The 19,619-nt window shown below is 42.8% G+C and overlaps 1 protein-coding gene across 3 annotated transcripts in view; it reads right to left on the reverse strand.

Moving 5' to 3' along the window:
- LOC106586468 (dual specificity calcium/calmodulin-dependent 3',5'-cyclic nucleotide phosphodiesterase 1A) overlaps positions 1–19,619 on the reverse strand; it is a 56,755-nt gene that overhangs the window by 6,888 nt on the left and 30,248 nt on the right. For all 3 annotated transcript variants that reach the window (XM_082969080.1, XM_014173816.2, XM_014173817.3), the window contains 7 exons: positions 14,307–14,420; positions 12,475–12,657; positions 10,860–10,926; positions 10,290–10,406; positions 4,935–5,075; positions 4,702–4,802; positions 2,983–3,108 (listed from right to left, as the gene is read on the reverse strand). In XM_082969080.1, the coding sequence (XP_082825206.1) occupies positions 2,983–3,108; positions 4,702–4,802; positions 4,935–5,075; positions 10,290–10,406; positions 10,860–10,926; positions 12,475–12,657; positions 14,307–14,420 (849 nt within the window). The remainder of the gene's footprint in view (positions 1–2,982; positions 3,109–4,701; positions 4,803–4,934; positions 5,076–10,289; positions 10,407–10,859; positions 10,927–12,474; positions 12,658–14,306; positions 14,421–19,619) is intronic.

Genomic DNA, 19,619 nt, shown 5'->3' on the forward strand with positions numbered 1-19,619 from the left:
TACTATTATATTCTATTATAGTATAGGTCGATTATCTTCTAAGTTTAAATGGTGTATTTACCTCTAGTCCAGTCTCATTCCAAAACGTCGTAAATTGTTGTATCTGCACGAACCCAGTCTTTACTAAAATCATCCATACATCAATTGTCTTAAAATCATTTATTTACTACACTAAGTAATTAACAGAAAAACATACAAACAGTAATTATTGTCACAGAGGATTGGTATCGGAATGTGCCCTACTGGCTAAACAGGCTGGTCGGCCTGTTGAACAATGGGTCATAAATGGTCAGCTGAGAAGTTTACACAGAGTTCATTAACAATTGACAATTGAAGGCTCACTCATTCGGGAACAATTGCAATCAATATATATATTTACGCTCAGTGTGTCGTTCTGATTCTTGTTGGAGAGTAGTTCTGTTGGGGAGTTTTGTCCGCGTTCTCTCTCTCTCTCGGTTAGAATGGATCTTTCAGAGCGACATTCATTAATGTCGTCATCGAATGGTTGCTTCGTTGGTCTTCGCGTTCAATTATATAATTTACTTAGCTGCAGACTAATAATTAATATCAAAAACTTGTTCTTATTCTGTCAGTATCGATAGTCTAAAAGTTAACCACGTGGTATGGTTCACTTTCAGTAGAGGAATTAGATGGTAGAACCTATTGGCCATGGAGTGTAGGCCTGGTCTGGAGAAATGTAAATCAGGGAGTGTTTTATAGTGCCCATCGAACAGGCTGGTCAAATGACGCCTGGTCCTGTATGTGTCCCTGGGGCGTGCCTATGACTGAGTTAGATTTGGTTACAGAAATACAATTCTATCACATTACATCAGTACATAGCATCTCAATGTCTTACAAAAGCTTTATCCTTATTAATACATTCCATACACCCATATGAGGCAAGTCTTAAACTGAGTCTATTATATAAACAGTTTTATGGTAATATGGCTATATTGTCTCTTCTGAGTATCACAAAATTGTACCAAGCGGATGAGTTCGTAGCTGGATTCTTCACCAATCTTCCATACCTTCTTCAGCACACACATGTCGCTCGGTTCTCCAATTCTATGAGTTGGAAGAATTTCCTTTGTCTCTCTATGAAACATGGGGTAGGAGATTCTCCTCAGAGGGTTTTTTACAACCCTGGGTTGGGGGGAAGGTAGGTTGGGTGATGGTACAAAGGGGAGGGGGTCAACTGTCCTTCCTGTACCCAAAGAGGCCAACGTCATGACAGCAGGTTACCTTAGCGTTATTGTGCACAGGGACTATAGTGGTCTGCTTAAAACATGTTGGTATTACAGACTCGGACAGGGAGAGGTTGAAAATGTCAGTGAAGACACTTTCCAGTTGGTCAGCACATGCTTGCAGTACACGTACTGGTAATCCGTCTGGCCCTGCGGCCTTGTGAATGTTGACCTGTTTAAAGGTCTTACTCACATCGGCTGCGGAGAGCGTGATCACACAGTCGTCCGGAACAGCTGGTGCTCTCATCCATGTTTCAGTGTTATTTGCCTCGAAGCGAGCCTAGAAGTAGTTTAGCTTGTGTGGTACGCTCGTGTCACTGGGCAGCTCTCGGCTGTACTTCCCTTTGTAGTCTGAAATGGTTTGCAAGCCCTGACACATCCGACGAGCATTGGAGCCGGTGTAGTACGATTCGATCTTCATCCTATATTGACGCTTTGCCTGTTTGATTGTTCGTCGGAGTGCGTAGCGGGATTTCTTATAAGCTTCCATGTTAGAGTCCCGCTCCTTGAAAGCGGCAGCTCTAGACTTTAGCTCTAGAACTTCCCTGTAATCCTGCTTCTGGTTGGGGTATGTACGTACGGTCACTGTGGGGACGACGTCATCGATGCACTTATTGATGAAGCCAATGACTGATGTGGTGTACTCCCCAATGCCATCGGAAGAATCCCGGAACATATTTTCCAGTCTCTGCTAGCAAAACAGTCCTGTAGCTTAGCATCTGCTACATCTGACCACATTTTTATTGACCGAGTCACTGGTGCTTCCTGCTTGAATATTTTCTTGTAAGCAGGAATCAGGAGGATATAATTATGGTCAGATTTGCCAAAGGGAGAGCTTTGTAAATGTCTCCGTGTGTGGAGTAAAGGTGGTCTTGAGTTTTTTTTGCTCTGGTTGCACATTTAACTTGCTGATAGAAATTTGGTACAACGGATTTAAGTTTCCCTGCATTAAAGTCCCCGGCCACTAGGAGCGCCGCCTCTGGATGAGCGTTTTCCTGTTTGCTTATGATGGAATACAGCTCATTGAGTGTGGTCTTAGTGGCAGCATCGGTCTGTGGTGGTATGTAGACAGCTACGGAAAATACAGATAAACTGTCTAGGTAGATAGTGTGGTCTACAGCTTATCATGAAATACTCTACCTCAGGCGAGCAAAACCTCAAGACTTCCTTAGGTATTGTGCACTAGCTGTTGTTTACAAATATACATAGTCCGCCCCCCCTTGTCTTGTCTTACCAGACATCGCTGTTCTATCCTGCCGATACAGAGTATGTTGATAATGTTGTCGTTCAGCCACGACTCCGTGAAGCATAAGATATTACAGTTTTTAAAGTCCCGTTGGTAGTTTAATGTTCCTCGTAGGTCATCGATTTTATTTTCCAATGATTGCGTGTTAGCTAGTAGGACGGAAGGCAGTGGGGGTTTATTCGGTCGCCTACGAATTCTCAGAAGGCAGCCCGACCTCCGTCCTCTTTTTCTCCGTCTTCTCGTCACGCAAATGACAGGGATTTGGGCCTGACATGCCACACCACATTCGTATCCAAACCTAAAGTCAAGGCTAAGTATCTAGGTTATGTTACAGTACTAGCCCCTTCGTTCTTTGAAGTGGTGATCTCAATCTCAATCTCTTAATGTATATTATAAAGCACCTTTGACATCAGCAGTTGTCACAAAGTGCTTTACAGATACCCAGCCTAAAACCCCAAACACTGAGGATCTGAGGAGTCTTTCTTAACTCACCGCCAGTCATCTTTTGACAGGTTGATCAGTATGTTCATCTCATCCTCTTGCATAAGTCTGTACGCAGCACTGACATGGTGGTTCTCCAGGACTGACCGGTCGTTGTACAGGACGGCCACCTCTGACCTGGAGAGAAGAAGAGAAGGGGGAAGAGAAGGTGTGGATCACCGTGTGATTAGTCATTGTGCTGCAGGGCGGTTCCCAGGCAAGATTACTTTACCAGGTAGCAAACCTGTATGGCAACAGTAACTAGCAGGCAAAACTGGTTGAAATTATTTAATTTCAACCAGTTTAGAAACTACAACAACGATTATGATACGATAGCAATGGTAGATATTTGAGATGCGGTGGCAGGTAGCCTAGCGAAAGGTTGCTTGTTTGAATCCCCGAGCCGACAAGGTGAAAAATCTGTTGATGTGCCCTTGAGCAAGGCACTTTACCCTAATTTCTCCTGTAGGTCACTCTGGATGACTAAAATGTAAATGTAATGGTAGGGAAATGAGAATTCCAGATTTTCCTAATGCAGAACAGGGCCACATCAGAAAGTAGTTGTTCAGAGACAAATAATATTTTCTTAATTTTATTATAAGTAAAATGAGAAAAAAATAAATGAGACAGTTACTAGTACTTTACTCCAGTGCTAGGGGAGTGTAGAGGAGAGGAGTGTAGAGGAGAGGAGAGGAGAGAATAAAAGAGGAGAGGAAAGGAGTATAGAGGGGAGGATGGAATAGAATAGGAGAGGAGAGAAAATAAAATAAATTAAGAGAAGAGGAGAGGAAAGGGCAGGGCAGGGCAGTTAGTAGTACTTTACTCCAGTGCTAGGGCAGGGCAGTTAGTAGTACTTTACTCCAGTGCTAGGGCAGGGCAGTTAGTAGTACTTTACTCCAGTGTGGGCAGGGCAGTTAGTAGTACTTTACTCCAGTGCTAGGGCAGTTAGTAGTACTTTACTCCAGTGTGGGCAGGGCAGTTAGTAGTACTTTACTCCAGTGCTAGGGCAGTTAGTAGTACTTTACTCCAGTGCTAGGGCAGTTAGTAGTACTTTACTCCAGTGCTAGGGCAGTTAGTAGTACTTTACTCCAGTGCTAGGGCAGTTTGGAGATTGAAAATAATCAAAGAGAGGGAAAGTTTACAAAATACCTTCATTGTCCATTTCACAACAACCCCTCATTTCTAAAAATACGAGTAGCCTTTCTGATCAATTTTTATTAGACTAGAGAGTCATGCAGAGGTAATGAAGGGTTTAAACTAAAGGTCTCTCTCTCTCTCTCTCTCTCTCTCTCTCTCTCTCTCTCTCTCTCTCTCTCTCTCTCTCTCTGCAATCCCTTATCACTGAGGTCAGTGCTGCAATTTTTAGTATTCTCATTGTGCACAGAACTCATTTTAATGGGTTCTTTAAATGGGTGCCTTCACTTAAATGGGCTCTTTATATGGCCATGTTCCCTTCTTAAGGCTCCATTGGCATTCATTAGTCAGGGTCAGACTGACTGCTCTGTCTGTCTGTCTAAGAGGCAAAAGCTGTACTAAAAGTACAATACAAGGACATCTTCAGTTTAACATTAGTATTGGTAGGATGGAATGAATGAAAATGGAAATAAATAATATGTCCATTAGGTACAGTAGCTAAGTGTTGTGTCAAACTTCAGGAATAAAAATGCCTACTGAAAGAAGCAGAAGTTTGCACCGTTCGTAGGAAACTTCAGGAAGAATACTGACACACACCTGGTCTGAATGTGAAAGTTGTTGGTTGTCCCAGTGTGTTCAAAGTCATGGATAGCGGCAGCAAACACCATGGCTAGAATGTCCAGTTCAGTGAGCCAGTGCTAGAGAGACAGAGAGTAAATGTAACAAGAAACACAATCAGAATCCTCTGTCCTTTGATCTGTCTAGAATTCATGGAATTCATTACATCCCTATTGCACCAACCTGCATGTGAGTGTGCATGAGAGACTCACCATGATGCCAGTGTGGAGCATCAGATAGTGTGCTGTCTGTGTGACGTCGGCAGCGTGGATCAGGTTGTGGTAGGGGTTTCTGTGTTTGCTGTAGCCCAACTCTAGAGCCTCTACGAAGGACACCAGAGATGACACTGGAATCTGGGGAAAAACAGGGAGGTTGGGACATCAGAGATGACACTGGTATCTCAAATCAAATCGTATTAGTCACATGCGCCGAATACAACAGATGTAGACCTTACAGTGAAATGCAGTTTAAAAAAATACTTATAAGTAGAAGAAATAAACGTAAGAAGTAATTAAAGAGCAGCAGTAAAATAACTATAGTGAGACTATATACGAGGGGGGTTACCAGTACAGAGTCAATGTGTGGGGGCACTGGTTCGTTGAGGTAATATGTACATGTAGGTAGAGTTATTAAAGTGACTATGCATAGATGATAACAGCAGAGAGTAGCAGCGATGTAAAAGAGGGGGAGGGGGGGCAATGCAAATAGTCTGGGTAGCCACTTGATTAGGTGTTCAGGAGTCTTATGGCTTGGTGGTAGAAGCTGTTTAGAAGCCTCTTGGAACTGAACTTGGCACTCCGGTACCGCTTTTTTTATTTTTTTTATTTCACCTTTATTTAACCAGGTAGGCTAGTTGAGAACAAGTTCTCATTTACAACTGTGACCTGGCCAAGATAAAGCAAAGCAGTGCGACACAAACAGCACAGTTACACATGGAATAAACAAACATACAGTCAATAATACAATAGAGAAAGTCTATATACAGTGTGTGCAAATGAGGGCTATTTACAGATTGGCTATGTACAGGTGCAGTGATCTGTGAGCTGCTCTGACAGATGGTGCTTAAAGCTAGTGAGGGAGATATGAGTCTCCAGCTTCAGTGATTTTTGCAGTTCGTTCCAGTCATTGGCAGCAGAGAACTGGAAGGAAAGACGGCCGAAGGAGGAATTGGCTTTGGGGGTGACAAGTGAAATATACCTGCGGGTGGGTGCTGCTATGGTGACCAGTGAACTGAGATAAGGCGGGGCTTTACCTAGCAACGACTTATAGATGACCTGGAGCCAGTGGGTTTGGCGGCGGATATGAAGCGAGGGCCAGCCAACGAGAGCTTGCCATGCGGTAGCAGAGAGAACAGTCTATGACTAGAGTGGCTGGAGTCTTTAACAATTTGTAGGGCCTTCCTCTGACACCGCCTGTTATATAGAGGTCCTGGATGGCAGGAAGCTTGGCCCCAGTGATGTACTGGGCCGTTTGCACTACCCTCTGTAGTGCCTTGCAGTCGGAGGCTGAGCAGTTGCCATACCAGGCAGTGATGCAACCAGTCAGGATGCTCTCGATGGTGCAGCTGTAGAACCTTTTGAGGATCTGAGGACCCATGCCACATCTTTTCGGTCTCCTGAGGGGGGAATAGGTTTTGTCGTACCCTCTTCACGACTGTCTTGGTGTGCTTGGACCAGGTTAGTTTGTTGGTGATGTGGATACCAAGGAACTTGAAGCTCTCAACCTGCTCCACTGCAGCCCCGTCAATGAGAATGGGGCGTGCTCGGTCCTCTTTTTCCTGCAGTCCACAATCATCTCCTTCGCCTTGATCACGTTGAGGGAGAGGTTGTTGTCGTGGCACCACATGGCCAGGTCTCTGACTTCCTCCCTATAGGCTGTCTCGTCGTTGTCGGTGATCAGGCCTATCACCGTTGTGTCATCAGCAAACTTAATGATGGTGTTGGAGTCGTGCCTGCCCGTGCAGTCATGAGTGAACAGGGAGTACAGGAGGGGACTGAGCACACACCCCTGAGCGGCCCCTGTGTTGAGGATCAGCGTGGCGGATGTGTTGTTACCTACCCTTACCCCCTGGGGGCAGCCCATCAGGAAGTCCAGGATCCAGTTGCAGAGGGAGGTGTTTAGTCCCAGGATTCTTAGCTTATTGATGAGCTTTGAGGGCACTATGGTGTTGAACGCTGAGCTGTAGTCAATGAATAGCATTCTCACATAGGTGTTCCTTTTGTCCAGGTGGGAAAGGGCAGTGTGGAGTGCAATAAAGAATGCATCATTGTGGATCTGTTAGTGCGGTATGCAAATTGTGAAATGCTATCACACACACCAAATAATTTTCTCATTTTGTAGTGCAGGGAATTACATCCCCAGAGTTGACTTCATTAGAGAAAAGATAACTCCTGCACACTCCTGCGAGATATTACCTCTGGCACATTGTTTATGGTTCCAAATTGTCATGTGTGCCAGAGTTATCTTTTCTCCAATGAAGTTGGAGAGACCGAGAGAGACACGTGTGGGGGGCTTCATGTGTACTGTAGCTTATGTGTAAGCTTAACTCCTTTAGTTTAATCAGACTAAGAGCAGAGTAAGGCCCAGAACACCGCTCTCCCTAAATCAAAATATGAGCATCATGCGTCACACACGTTCACATTCACAATGAAAGAGCTGAGCTCCTCCGGATATTTGAGTGTCCATTTAAAGCCTAGCTGTCACATTGATTCTAGGAACAGTATACCTGTGAATGACAAAACCCACACGTGACAAGGCCTTCCGACTGACTGTTGAGCGATAGCATGGAAGAATAACAAGTGATTGGATTCATATAGCACTTTTCTACCAACTGAGGTACTCAAAGCGCTTTACATAGTAGTCGGAAACACCTCATCCACCACCAATGTGTGGCACCAACCATTGGTGATGCATGGCGACCATTTTTGTGCCAGAACACTAATCATACATCAGCTAGAGAGTGATATATGCCATTTAGGAAGGAGGGGGATGATTAGGGGCCATGTTGGGATTTTAGCCATGACACCAGGGTTGATACCCCTACTCTTGGGATTTTTAATGACCACACAGAGTCAGGACACCCGTTTAACGTCCCATCCGAAAGATCGCACCCTACGTAGGGCCATGTCCCCTTCACTGCCATGGGACATTGGGACCTCCTGGCCCTCCAACACCACTAACAGCAGCATCTGGTCTCCCATCCAAGGACTGACCAGGACAAACCCTGCTCAGCTTCAGAGGCAAGCCAGCAGTGGGATGCAGGGTGTTATGCAGCTGGCTCGTATACACAATCTTGGCAATTTGGTAGTACTTCAGCAGTTTTCCTCCTGTTATGTCAGTCACTGACAGTCAATCAATTAGCCCATGTCAGCTAACATTTTATAGATTGCTAGCTAAGTTAGTCTAGCCATGTCACGCCTACTCCCACTCCGGTGCTCAACGTCGCCAGTCTGCTAACCACCGGTCCTGGCCATCATCATTACTCACACCTGCACCCCATCGTTACGACACCTGGACCTCATCATCACCTTGATTACTCCCCCTTTCTTTAGCCCTCAGTAGCCTCAGTCATTAGGCAGTATTAGTTTTGTTCACATTCTGTATGCCTCTCCTGTTTTGTTTATCTTCAAGATTCTTATTATTAAACTCACCTTCTGAACATGCTTCCTGACTCCCAGCATATACATTACAAGCCAGCTATCTGAACACTGTACAGTAGTAATCATGTCTGAATTAGAATCAAATCAAATTTTATTGGTCACAAACACGTGTTTAGCAGATGTTATTGCGAGTGTAGCGAAATGCTTGTGTTTCTAGCTCCAACAGTGCAGTAATATGTAACAATTTCACAACAATACACACAAATCTAAAGTAAAGGAATGGAATTAAGAATATATAAATATTTGGACAAGCAATGTCAGAGAGGCATAGACTAAGATACAGTAGGATAGAATATAGTATAAACATGAGATGAGTAATACAAAATATGTAAACATTATTAAAGTGACTAGTGTTCCATTTATTAAAGTGGCCAGTGATGTCAAGTCTATGTATATATGGCAGCAGCCTCTAATGTGCTAGTGATGGCTATTTAACTGTCTGATGGCCTTGAGATAGAAGCTGTTTTTTAGTCTCTCGGTCCCAGCTTTGATGTACCTGTACTGACCTCTCCTTCTGGATGATAGTGGGTTGAACAGGCAATGGCTCAGGTAGTTGGTGTCCTGGAGGGTAGGTAGTTTGCCCCCGGTGATGCGTTGGGCAGACTGCATCACCCTCTGGAGAGCCCTGCGGTTGCGGGCGGTGCAGTTGCCGAATCAGGCGGTGATACAGCCTGACAGGATGCTCTCAATTGTGCCTCAAAGTTTGTGAGGGTTTTAGGGCCAAGCCAAATTTCTTCAGCCTCCTGAGGTTGAAGAGGCACTGTTGCGCCTTCTTCACCACACTGTCTGTGTGGGTGGGCCATTTCAGTTTGTCAGTGATGTGTACGCAGAGGAAATTGAAGCTTTCCACCTTCTCCACTGTGGTCCCGTAGTGAATAGGGGGGTGCTCCCTCTGCTGTTTCCTGAAGTCCATGATCAGCTCCTTTGTTTTGTTGACGTTGAGTGAGAGGTTATTTTCCTGGCACCACACTCCCAGAGCCCTCACCTCCTCCCTGTAGGCTGTCTCGTCATTGTTGGTAATCAGGCCTATTACTGTTGTGTCGTCTGCAAACGTGATGATTGAGTTGGAGGCGTAGCCTACTGACCGGGCACACAGGGCACATGCCTAGGGGCTCTGACCTCCAGGGGGCACCATTGATTTTGTTAGTCACTCCCACTCAGATATCACATGAACATGGCATAAATCATGGCAAAATGTGTGGAACGGCAGGGGATATAACATTAAAACTGTAACATTTTCTCTCTATCCATTGCAAAATTTGTTGAATTGTATAACATTTGTAAAACACTTATGTTATGTCATGTTACGTAGTCTTAGCACCTTTTTTTCTAAGTGTGTATCTAGAACCTAAAAAGGTTATTTGGCTGTCCCCATAGGAAGAACCCTTTTTGGTTCCAGGTAGAACCCTTTTAGGTTTCATGTAGAGCCCTTTCTACATGGAACTCAAAAGGGTTCTGCCTGGAACCAAAAAGGGTTCTCCTATGGGGACCACCGAAGAACCCTTTTGGAACCCTTTTTTCTAAGAGTGAATGTAGCCCTTCAAGTAAAGTGTAACCATATTATCATAGGATTAAAATATAATCCTGACAAAGCACAGTAACTGTATATGTTTGTGATAATCTCACCACTCGTCTAACAGAGGACATGTAGAAACTATAGTATAAAACCAGACAAAGAGATGAGGACAGAGAACAGAACAGAAACGGTGAGAGGTTGAGTGCATATGTCTTCCTCTGAGGTACCCAGACCAGAGGCCTGTGGTGTAGAACAGAGGAAAGAGTAACACACACACACACACAGAGGCTTGGGGTATTGAACAGGCTGAGGGGGTGATTAGGAAGAACACTTAGTCAACAAACAAACTCACACACCCTGATGTTAGAGTGAGAGACTGAATAGAGACTAACCCTGAAGCGGTTGATCAGGTCATATCGGGTGAGCAGTTCGTACACCAGGAACTTTAATGCGTGTTCACTGCTGGCCTCGTGGAGCACAAACACATCAAAGGACCAGTTATCTACATCCTGTAAACAATAAGATGTCAGGGATGATGACAGCACAGAATTAAATAGAACACACATTGTGTTCTATAATAAAACACATATTGATTATCATCGCTATGAATGTCAGAATATGATGTCATGATAAAGTCTAAAATAGCTGTAAAATCAGGTACATCTTGTACAGATGTAATAAAGCCTTTATTCTGCAATGATTCTGCATGATATGACAGTTTATCTATTTAATGGTTTAGGATGTCATCATTCCTATCTCAAAGTGTAGCTTTCATTTCTCATAGGTCCGGTTTCCCGGACACAGATTCAGCAAGACAAGAGATTACCCATTGAGCAAGATTTTTTTGTCCAGGACTAGGCTGAATCTGTATCTGGGAAACCAGTCCCTAGTGTATGATGTATAATAGTAATAGTAATACTATAGTAATAGTAATAGTAATAGTAATATGACATATCAGGCACCTTCAAAGCAGCGATGGCAGCTGGAGGGTACGTCAGCCCAGCCATGTTAGATGTCCGTCTGTACATCCTGAAGATAGGTACACAACCATTAGGTGGTTAGACAACAGAACTGCGATGCACCCAGTGGGCAAAACGGGTTGAAATAATGTTATGATGAATACTGCTTGTAATGATTTTATTTCAATGAGTTTTGCCCACTGAGGCAGCTCCTGTACATGTACTTTGTATACATAGAAAACTGTACACACAGACAACAAACAACGGCTGATCATTTTAATTGTATTCTTCCCATTATGGTATCAAAATGCTACAGTCACATAATGCCACAATGCCTCAGTTTTCAACGATTACCAGTAATGGGATCAACAGTAATTGAATTTTTAAAAAGATTAAAGGCTTTTGAGCAGGCATTCTTTGCAGATTACGAATATTTTGGCATTGGACAGAACCGAACCAAAGGCTGGATGTTGAAAGGGGTGAGGGGAGGGATGAGACAGGGCTGTTAAATAAGGCCAAAGAAAGACTGTATTTGGGCTTTGGCAACAACAACAAAGAAAGGTGTGACATGTCGGAAGCCCAGCCAAGTTATCTCTGTTCTTCAAGTGGGCCTTGGTCAAAAGTAGTGCACTTTTTAGGGAATAGGTTGCAATTTGGGATGCATCCTACATCTAATTTATAAAAGAGAAGGAGAATCTGCCAGGCTGGGCTTTGACTGTATTCTCTTCTCTCGTCTCCTCTGAGAGTGTTTTCAGTCATAGACCAGTTCATTTTTCTCAGGGGAATCTGGGCTGAAGAGACCATACTCTCTGACACAGACATATTGTATAACTGTAAAGACAGATCTTACTATGGAATATGGACACACATTTTATAACTCAAATTCTAATGTTGTCCACAAAAGAAGAAACCATCCAAACCTGTTGTTTGACAAATTTGAATAATAAACTAAGCAATGTACATTCCAACTGTTGAACTGTGAATGCCTACATTGTGGATTCCATTTTGGAATATTCATTTCAGGAGATACTGTAGCCTAGTAGTTGCCATGGAAATAAAAGTGAGACACAGGCCATAGCAACAGCTCTTGAGAAGATTTGAGACACATTGCTGAATATGATGTTTATGTATTCATGTTAGTGCCCACTGTAAGTAAGAATTCACTATTGACCATTTTTATTGACTGTCAGAATGACAATTAATACTATTAGACTACAAGCGAAAGCAATTGAGGGAAGCGCATTGCTCAATATTATTTATGTATTCATGTTTGTGCCCACTTACTGGAAGGTTTTTACGTGTTTCTTTTAAGAGCAACACAAGAAGTAATTCATAGGAGCTTCTAACAAAAGTGTTAATGGTTTGATGGTATGTTTTTTTTACTTATCTGTACTTAAATGTATCTGCATACTTATCAATATAGATAGCCTACTGTAATTCTTTGTTTATTTTCCCATATATCATAAAAGTACATCCTCCAGTACCTCTTGATGAAGAAGACTGTGTGTGTGTGTGTGTGTGTGTGTGTGTGTGTGTGTGTGTGTGTGTGTGTGTGTGTGTGTGTGTGTGTGTGTGTGTGTGTGTGTGTGTGTGTGTGTATCTGTGTATATGTTTGTACCTCTCGACAAAGATGCCAGCCTGCACGGCATGCACGATGCTCTTGAACCGTGGTTTCTCCTCGGGTCGTCTCCTGACCACGCCCATCTTCCTGGTGAAGGTCGAGGCCAGCCAATCCCGCACCTCCATTGGGACAGAGTCCGTCTGGATGTCACTGAGCTCATCCTCAGTGTCCAGAAGACGCCTGTGAGGGGGAGGGACAAGGGACAGTCAGACTCCAGGTCACTCGGAACACACAAATGTAACAGTCCCATACTACCTCATATTCACCTGTTACATACCTGTAACCCACCTGTAACAGTGTCACATTCCCTGTCATTCACTTTTTACCCATAAGTAGTATAGCTTACATTTCCTGCATAAGTATGCTAAATGTCACTCACACTAATAGCATGTACCGTAGCTAATAAAAGTGTAATTTGTTTCCATTGCTGACTGTGATGTGATGAGATGAGAGGCCAGGTCTTGTAAATGCCTGTTTACCTGTCTTGGTATGCAGCCCCTGAACCATCATCCTCACTATGTGATCCCCAGTAAATGTCATTCTGAAGGCTGAATGGACTTCTTAAGTGTTAACTGACAGGCTCTCTTTCCATTGCAATTTGTTTAGCTGAGGAAACAGCCTTGGTGAATTATTAACCGTAAAACAGATCATCAGCTGTAATGAGAAAGAAAATGTGGCCAATGAAGGAAAAGAGAGGCAGATATTTTGAATGTTGTGATTTTAGAATTTCAACATTAGGTTAGATACTAACGTAAGGAAATGAGGCTTACGGAATCACGATAAGGGTGCAGGACTTCCTTCTGCAAGTAATTATTCCGAAATTGTAAAACCGAGCTACCGTGAAAATAAATGATAATATATTATGATGATGGGAAATGCAATTACTACACAAACATGATTCAATCAAAGTCTTCATCCAAAATGGCACCCTATTCTTTTAATAGTGCACAAAGCCCATGTGCACAGATGTAGGGGAAGGGTTCTACATTGAACCCAAAAAGGTTCTACCTGGAACCAAAAAGGGTTCCACTACGGGGACATCTGAAGAACCGTTTTAGGTTTTTTCTAAGAGTGTACATAGTAAATAAGATGCCATTTGGGAAAGAGAGAGAGAGAGAGATGAGCTCTGCAATCAGACTACAGGCTATGCAACACCTGCTTATCACTGGAGAGCCCAACTGAGCTGACTCACTCTGCAGTCTGTATCAACAACTACAGCCACAACGACCCAGAATGAGAGGGATGTGTGGCTCAGTAAGACTTTAGTTTTAGTCTCCTCCATGGAGAGATGAAAAACTTCACACATGGAGTTTAAGAAGTAAAGTATGGAGTGCTCTTTTGAGTAATCGGACGTTCCCCCATGACGGGGGAGACACCCAAAGAGAATTGAGACACCCAGAGAGAAGTGAGACACCCAGAGAGAAGTGAGACACCCAGAGAGAATTGAGACACCCAGAGAGAAGTGAGACACCCAGAGAGAAGTGAGACACCCAGAGAGAAGTGAGACACCCAGAGAGAAGTGAGACACCCAGAGAGAACTGAAGGACTTTGATCAGCAGACACAAAGGCACAGTTGGCATAGGAAAAGTATCTTTCCAAACTGTTTTGAGCTAAGGCACCAAAACAGAGTAGTACTGCACTTGTGGTACTACACTGGTTGTACAGCACTCGATCTGTCAAGGAATTTGATAATCAGAATAGGTTACTATCTATGAGTACCATATTTTATGTGAGTTGTATTTGTGCAGCTATTTCCCATACCTTTAACGGTGCAGAGTGCAATATGTTTGATGTAGTCATGGAATTGAATTCAGCTAAAATGCACTCACCTGGTTTCATCAATATAGACTGCCTCTAGAACAGAGGCTGCATACTCTATATTCTTCCTCAGGTCCACCACATTCACTTCTCCTTTGTCTAGCTGCTTCACCAGGCATCTCAATCTGCAAAGAGGAAGTTCGATTCAAATTTCATCTTCATATATGAGCTCATGAACACTGGATAATGCATAGTACACGGAGCACAGTACTGTATGTCGATACAACTCGACAGTCTCTGAGCTGGTCTAGTCAAATCAAACGTTATTGGTTGGGTACACATATTTTTCAGATGTTATCGCAGGTGCAGCTAAATGCTTATGTTTCTAAGCTTCAACAGTGCAGTAATAGCTAACAATACACACAAATCCCCCCACAAACGCAATAAGGAAAGAAATTCCACAAATGAACTTTTAACAAAGGCACACCTGTAATTGAAATGCATTTCAGGTGACTACCTCATGAAGCCAAGAGTGTGCAAAGCTGTCATCAAGGCAAAGGGTGGCTACTTTGAAGAATCTAAAATATTTTTGGATTTGTTTAACACTTTTTTGGTTACTACATGATTCCATATGTGTTATTTCATAGTTTTGATGCCTTCACTATTATTCTACAATGAATAAAATAGTCAAAATAAAGAAAAATGTATATATTTCTTAAATTTCTTATTTTTTTTTGGGGGGGGGGGGGTGTATTGTTTTGCATTGTTAGGTATTGCTGCACTGTATATAATGGTGTGAAATAGACAGTATGGACAATAAAATTTTGAGAAAAGGTGTGTACAGCATTAGTTATATAGAGCACCACAGTATGAGTCATAATACCCATAAATCCTAGCAGTCAAACAGGGAAATGGTTCCATTCATTTTTCCCATATGGGATTTTAGAATCACATAAAATAAGGGCTGTGTTTCGTGTAGGCTTACCCTGGTGTGACCTTTTGATAACCGTGTAAATCTCTCTCGGACAAGGCAACTTTTATCAATATATTCGCCTGGATTTACCTCCCACCCAAAATTAAATGCTAATGTGGCTATCATAAAGAACTACAAATGCCATGATGATCTAGACGAGACTGCCGAATCGAGGCAAAGGTAAGAATCTCTGCATTAACTATCTAATGTTAGATAAATGTAGTAATTCATAAATTGGCTTAAATGGACAATTCTGTGATCAGTCTTGTGCAAGTTTTAAACTGACACAAACTGTTAACAAAGGTCTCAGCTAGAGATGACGTGCAGGAGTTTGCAGGGATTTGTAGTCTTGCATGATGTCTACTTTGATGCTAATTAGCATTTGCGAACCTGAGAGTTAATGGAGCTGAATATATTGATAAAAGTCACCTTGTCGAAGAAAGATACACAGGGTTATCAAAACATCAGGCCAGGGTAAGCCTACACGAAACATAGCCCTTATTTTAAGTGTTCCTAAAATCTCCCATGGGAAAAAATCATGGTGAAAAATGATTGGAACAATTTCCCCGTTTTACCGCTAGGTTTTATGGGTATTATGACATCTCAACTGTGGGGTTCGAAAAAATAAAAATAATAATAAAATACACTGTTTAGCAGATGCTTTTATTCAAAGCACTCACAGTTATATGTGCATACATTTTAAGTACGGGTGATCCTAGGAGTCAAACCCACAACTCTGGCATTACAAGCACCATGTTCTACCAACTGAGCTACAAAGGACCAAGGACTAAGGGCACTATAGGATGAGCCTCGACTAGAACACAGTATATACATATGAAGTGGGTAAAACAGTATGTAAACATTATTCAAGTGTGTGTGTGTGTGTGTGTGTGTGTGTGTGTGTGTGTGTGTGTGTGTGTGTGTGTGTGTGTGTGTGTGTGTGTGTGTGTGTGTGTGTGTGTGTGTGTGTGTGTGTGTGTGTGTGTGCGTGCGTGCGTGTTAGACATCCAGAGAACTAGCACCACTGAACTCCAACTTTGATCAACAAAGCCCAGAAAGTCAGCGAAGCCTTTGGTTTTGGTCTCATACAGATCTTTAAATATTTACCACGGGACTAGTGCATCATTAAAAACAACAGGGGATTGACACTGTGCCATGGCTCGCCTCAGTGGGCACACAGACTATCACCAAACACCAGATGCCCAACCGACCAACCAACCCTCAGCAAAATGACTTGGTATGTGTCCCAAATGGCACCCTATTCCCCATATAGTGCACTACTTTTGACCATAGGGCCTGTAGTGCACTATATAGGGGATAGGGGGTGCCATTTGGGATGCAAACCTACTGTAAGATCCCTGCTGCAAGGCAAGACCATAAGAGGAGCATCTGTTTTCAATCTGAGGTGTTATTATGTGAAAATCTATAACAGAGGAGGATTCAGAAGTATTGAAGTGTTATTGACATGTGGTTTTATATGAACACATAATCCTAAAACCCAAGCTGTCAAAACAACAGGATCAACTGACTGAAAGCCAGGATACAATACAGAAAACACACACACACACGCAATACAGTACGGAAAATAACCAATGCATCTGCATACAAAGTGAGCAGGAGAAAGCCATTTATGAAGTGAGCAGAATGTATGTAGTAGAGAGACTGTGATAAGCCTTGGACTTTGTTGTGCCTTTACTGTGGGCTTGTTTGCCATATCATTTTTCTTCATTCTCTCTAGTCTTTCCTTCTTTTATGTCTTCAGAGGGGAAACACAGCAGGATACCGCTCTGCCAGTCAAGATGAGTGAGCCAAGTGCCAAGTCTATACTATTCTATCACAGGTGGCTGGTGGCAACTTCATTGGAGAGGACAGGCTCATAGAAATGGCTGGAATGGAGTAAATGGAATGGCATTGACATATCAAACACATGGTTTCCTAGTGCTGATACCATTCCATTCACTCCATTCCACCCATTATTATGATCCGTCCTCCCCTCACCAGCCTCCTGTGTATTATATTGTGCTCAGTATTAATTGAAAATCTGACTGACTACTATTGGCAAACTGCCACCCCCAGCATTGGCTTGTTTTGTGAGCTACAACAAGACAAACATCTAGGAGCGGCTCAAACATGGTGAACTCAGCCTACATTGACGTGCCCGTAAATAGTGACACCTGTTAAACCTAATAGTGGTCTGTAATATCAAAATATTTCAATACATGACTCTAATGAGGATGCAGAAAGTAAACATTTGTCTTGCATAATCAAGCTGTAGACAGCCGTCTCTTCCACATTGTCAACTGCCTGTGATATTACATCTACTGTTGCATTTAGCCTGATATAGTATCTGGTGCACTTTGGATGAGAGTGAGATGCAGCCAGGGTGAGAGTTGGCAACAGTCCCTCAAAAAAACTGTCTCTCCAACTCACTTATCACACATTCAGTAGCAACAGGTTTCCACAGACCAGGGTCTGATTTCAAAAAGTGTCTCAGAGTAGGAGTGCAAGGGCAGGTCCCCCTGTCTATATAATCATATGTACTATGATCTAAAAGGCTAAACTGATCCTAGATCAGCACACCTATTCTGAAACTCTTTGTGAATATTGTCACAGACACAGCGTTTAGACTACAGTTCGAAACCACTGAAACCATGGGAATAGTTCATGTGTAGTGGGTGGGGGAATAACAACAGGGCTATTCCCCCACAGTGTTTCCAGCCGTAGGTTTATCAATCATATGACCTTTTCCTCTGTCACTCCCCACAGCACTGGCCTGATGTCTTCCATCTCACACACCCTGGATTAGACCAATCACACAGCAGATAAATATAAATAGTGGCCCTGATTGGTGGATCTATCTGGGTCACAATAACACAACCTTGTCTTTGGAAGCAAGCGAAAATTACTTTTTCATGTGATTTCAGTATGTTTCAGTATAGATTAGCATATGATAAAGGATTCTGAATAAAGTGGCAGTATATTAATAGTTGAAACAGCCACAAAGGTAGCAGTATTGAGATATTTCTTAAGAAATAGAAAAAACATGGACTTTACAATGTTAAAGGGACTAAAGACAGGTCAAACATGTTACAACAAGTTCAGTTGTATAATCACGTGCCATATCTCTCGCAACAACTGGGTTGCTTATCTGAGTTCACATGAGCTCTTGGAATCTTTGTTTGACATTTTGGTCAAGTAGAAAACCTAAGACATCTGGACAACTCTCAGATGATGTTGTACAGTACCAATGTTTTAAACACTCACATACAGATGTAGGATCTTAATTTGATAACTATTTTGTTGATGAGAATTTTCCTGTACAGCAGGAAATGCAAACTTGTAGTATATTCAAGGCAGACTTGTCAGACTTGATTTGCCCTAACATGTAAAATGTATCAACCCCTACAAAAAATGCCCATCAATTATAATGCACATAATAATTCTCATTTCCTGTTGCTGCATGATTATTTTCCTGCTGTAGCAAACTGGATCAAATTAAGATCCTACAGCTGCAGGATGCACCCCAAATTACACCCTATTCCCTACACAGTGCACAACATTTGACCACAGTCCTATGGCACTGGTCAAAAACTAGTGCACTATATAGGGAATAGGGTCCATTTGGGACACAACCATAGCCTTATCTTTGCTGACCAGGACTTCAACTCAGAGCTCAATATAATGACAAACTAACTCCATGTGTTGACCTATATTATCCTGTTACCGTGACTATGAAATAACCATAATACATATTTTGAGTATATTCGTCATAGCACTATATAGACTACAGTACATACTGTAAGAGGACCCTTGGGAACCTGTGTGAGGTTTTTAAAGAATGAAAATGAATTAAGTTAACAATTTGCCAGGGTCAGATTAAAATAGGCTTTATGTGAAACTGTATCGCCTTCAGGAACTTCCTTCTTAGCTGGGCCTCCAAGAAGTACAAACAAAGGCATAGGGGGATGTCTGATTTTAGCTGCATCCAACTGGACATGTCAGACCTACAAGAGAGCATTTTCCCATGAGTTAACTGTGTCCTCCTCCTTGGAAGGGGCTGATGCCGTCACCAGGGCCCAGACTGGGGTCCCAGAGGGCACAGTGACAGGGCTGGAATAGAGCTGGGGCACCCTGCCCTGCTCCTCTCTGCCGCCTGCTCTGCCAACCTCTCAGCCAGACTGATCCAACATTCCTCACCCCTGAAGATGGCACCCACAGGACTACTTTATGACCCGATAACGACCCGTTTCCAAGAAACAGCGGTGGATGATTGCTACTACATTTCATGTATGAAAAAAGAAAAAGTCCAGTATGCAGTATGTCTGCAGTATGTTGTCTGACTGTGAACTAGACTGATTTTGTGCATCATTTATTTCAACAAATAAACAGATCTGTACCCTGGTGGTGCCCC

Source organism: Salmo salar, chromosome 25, assembly GCF_965601325.2.
Source record: "Salmo salar chromosome 25, fSalSal1, whole genome shotgun sequence".
In the NCBI taxonomy this organism is placed as follows: domain Eukaryota; kingdom Metazoa; phylum Chordata; class Actinopteri; order Salmoniformes; family Salmonidae; genus Salmo; species Salmo salar.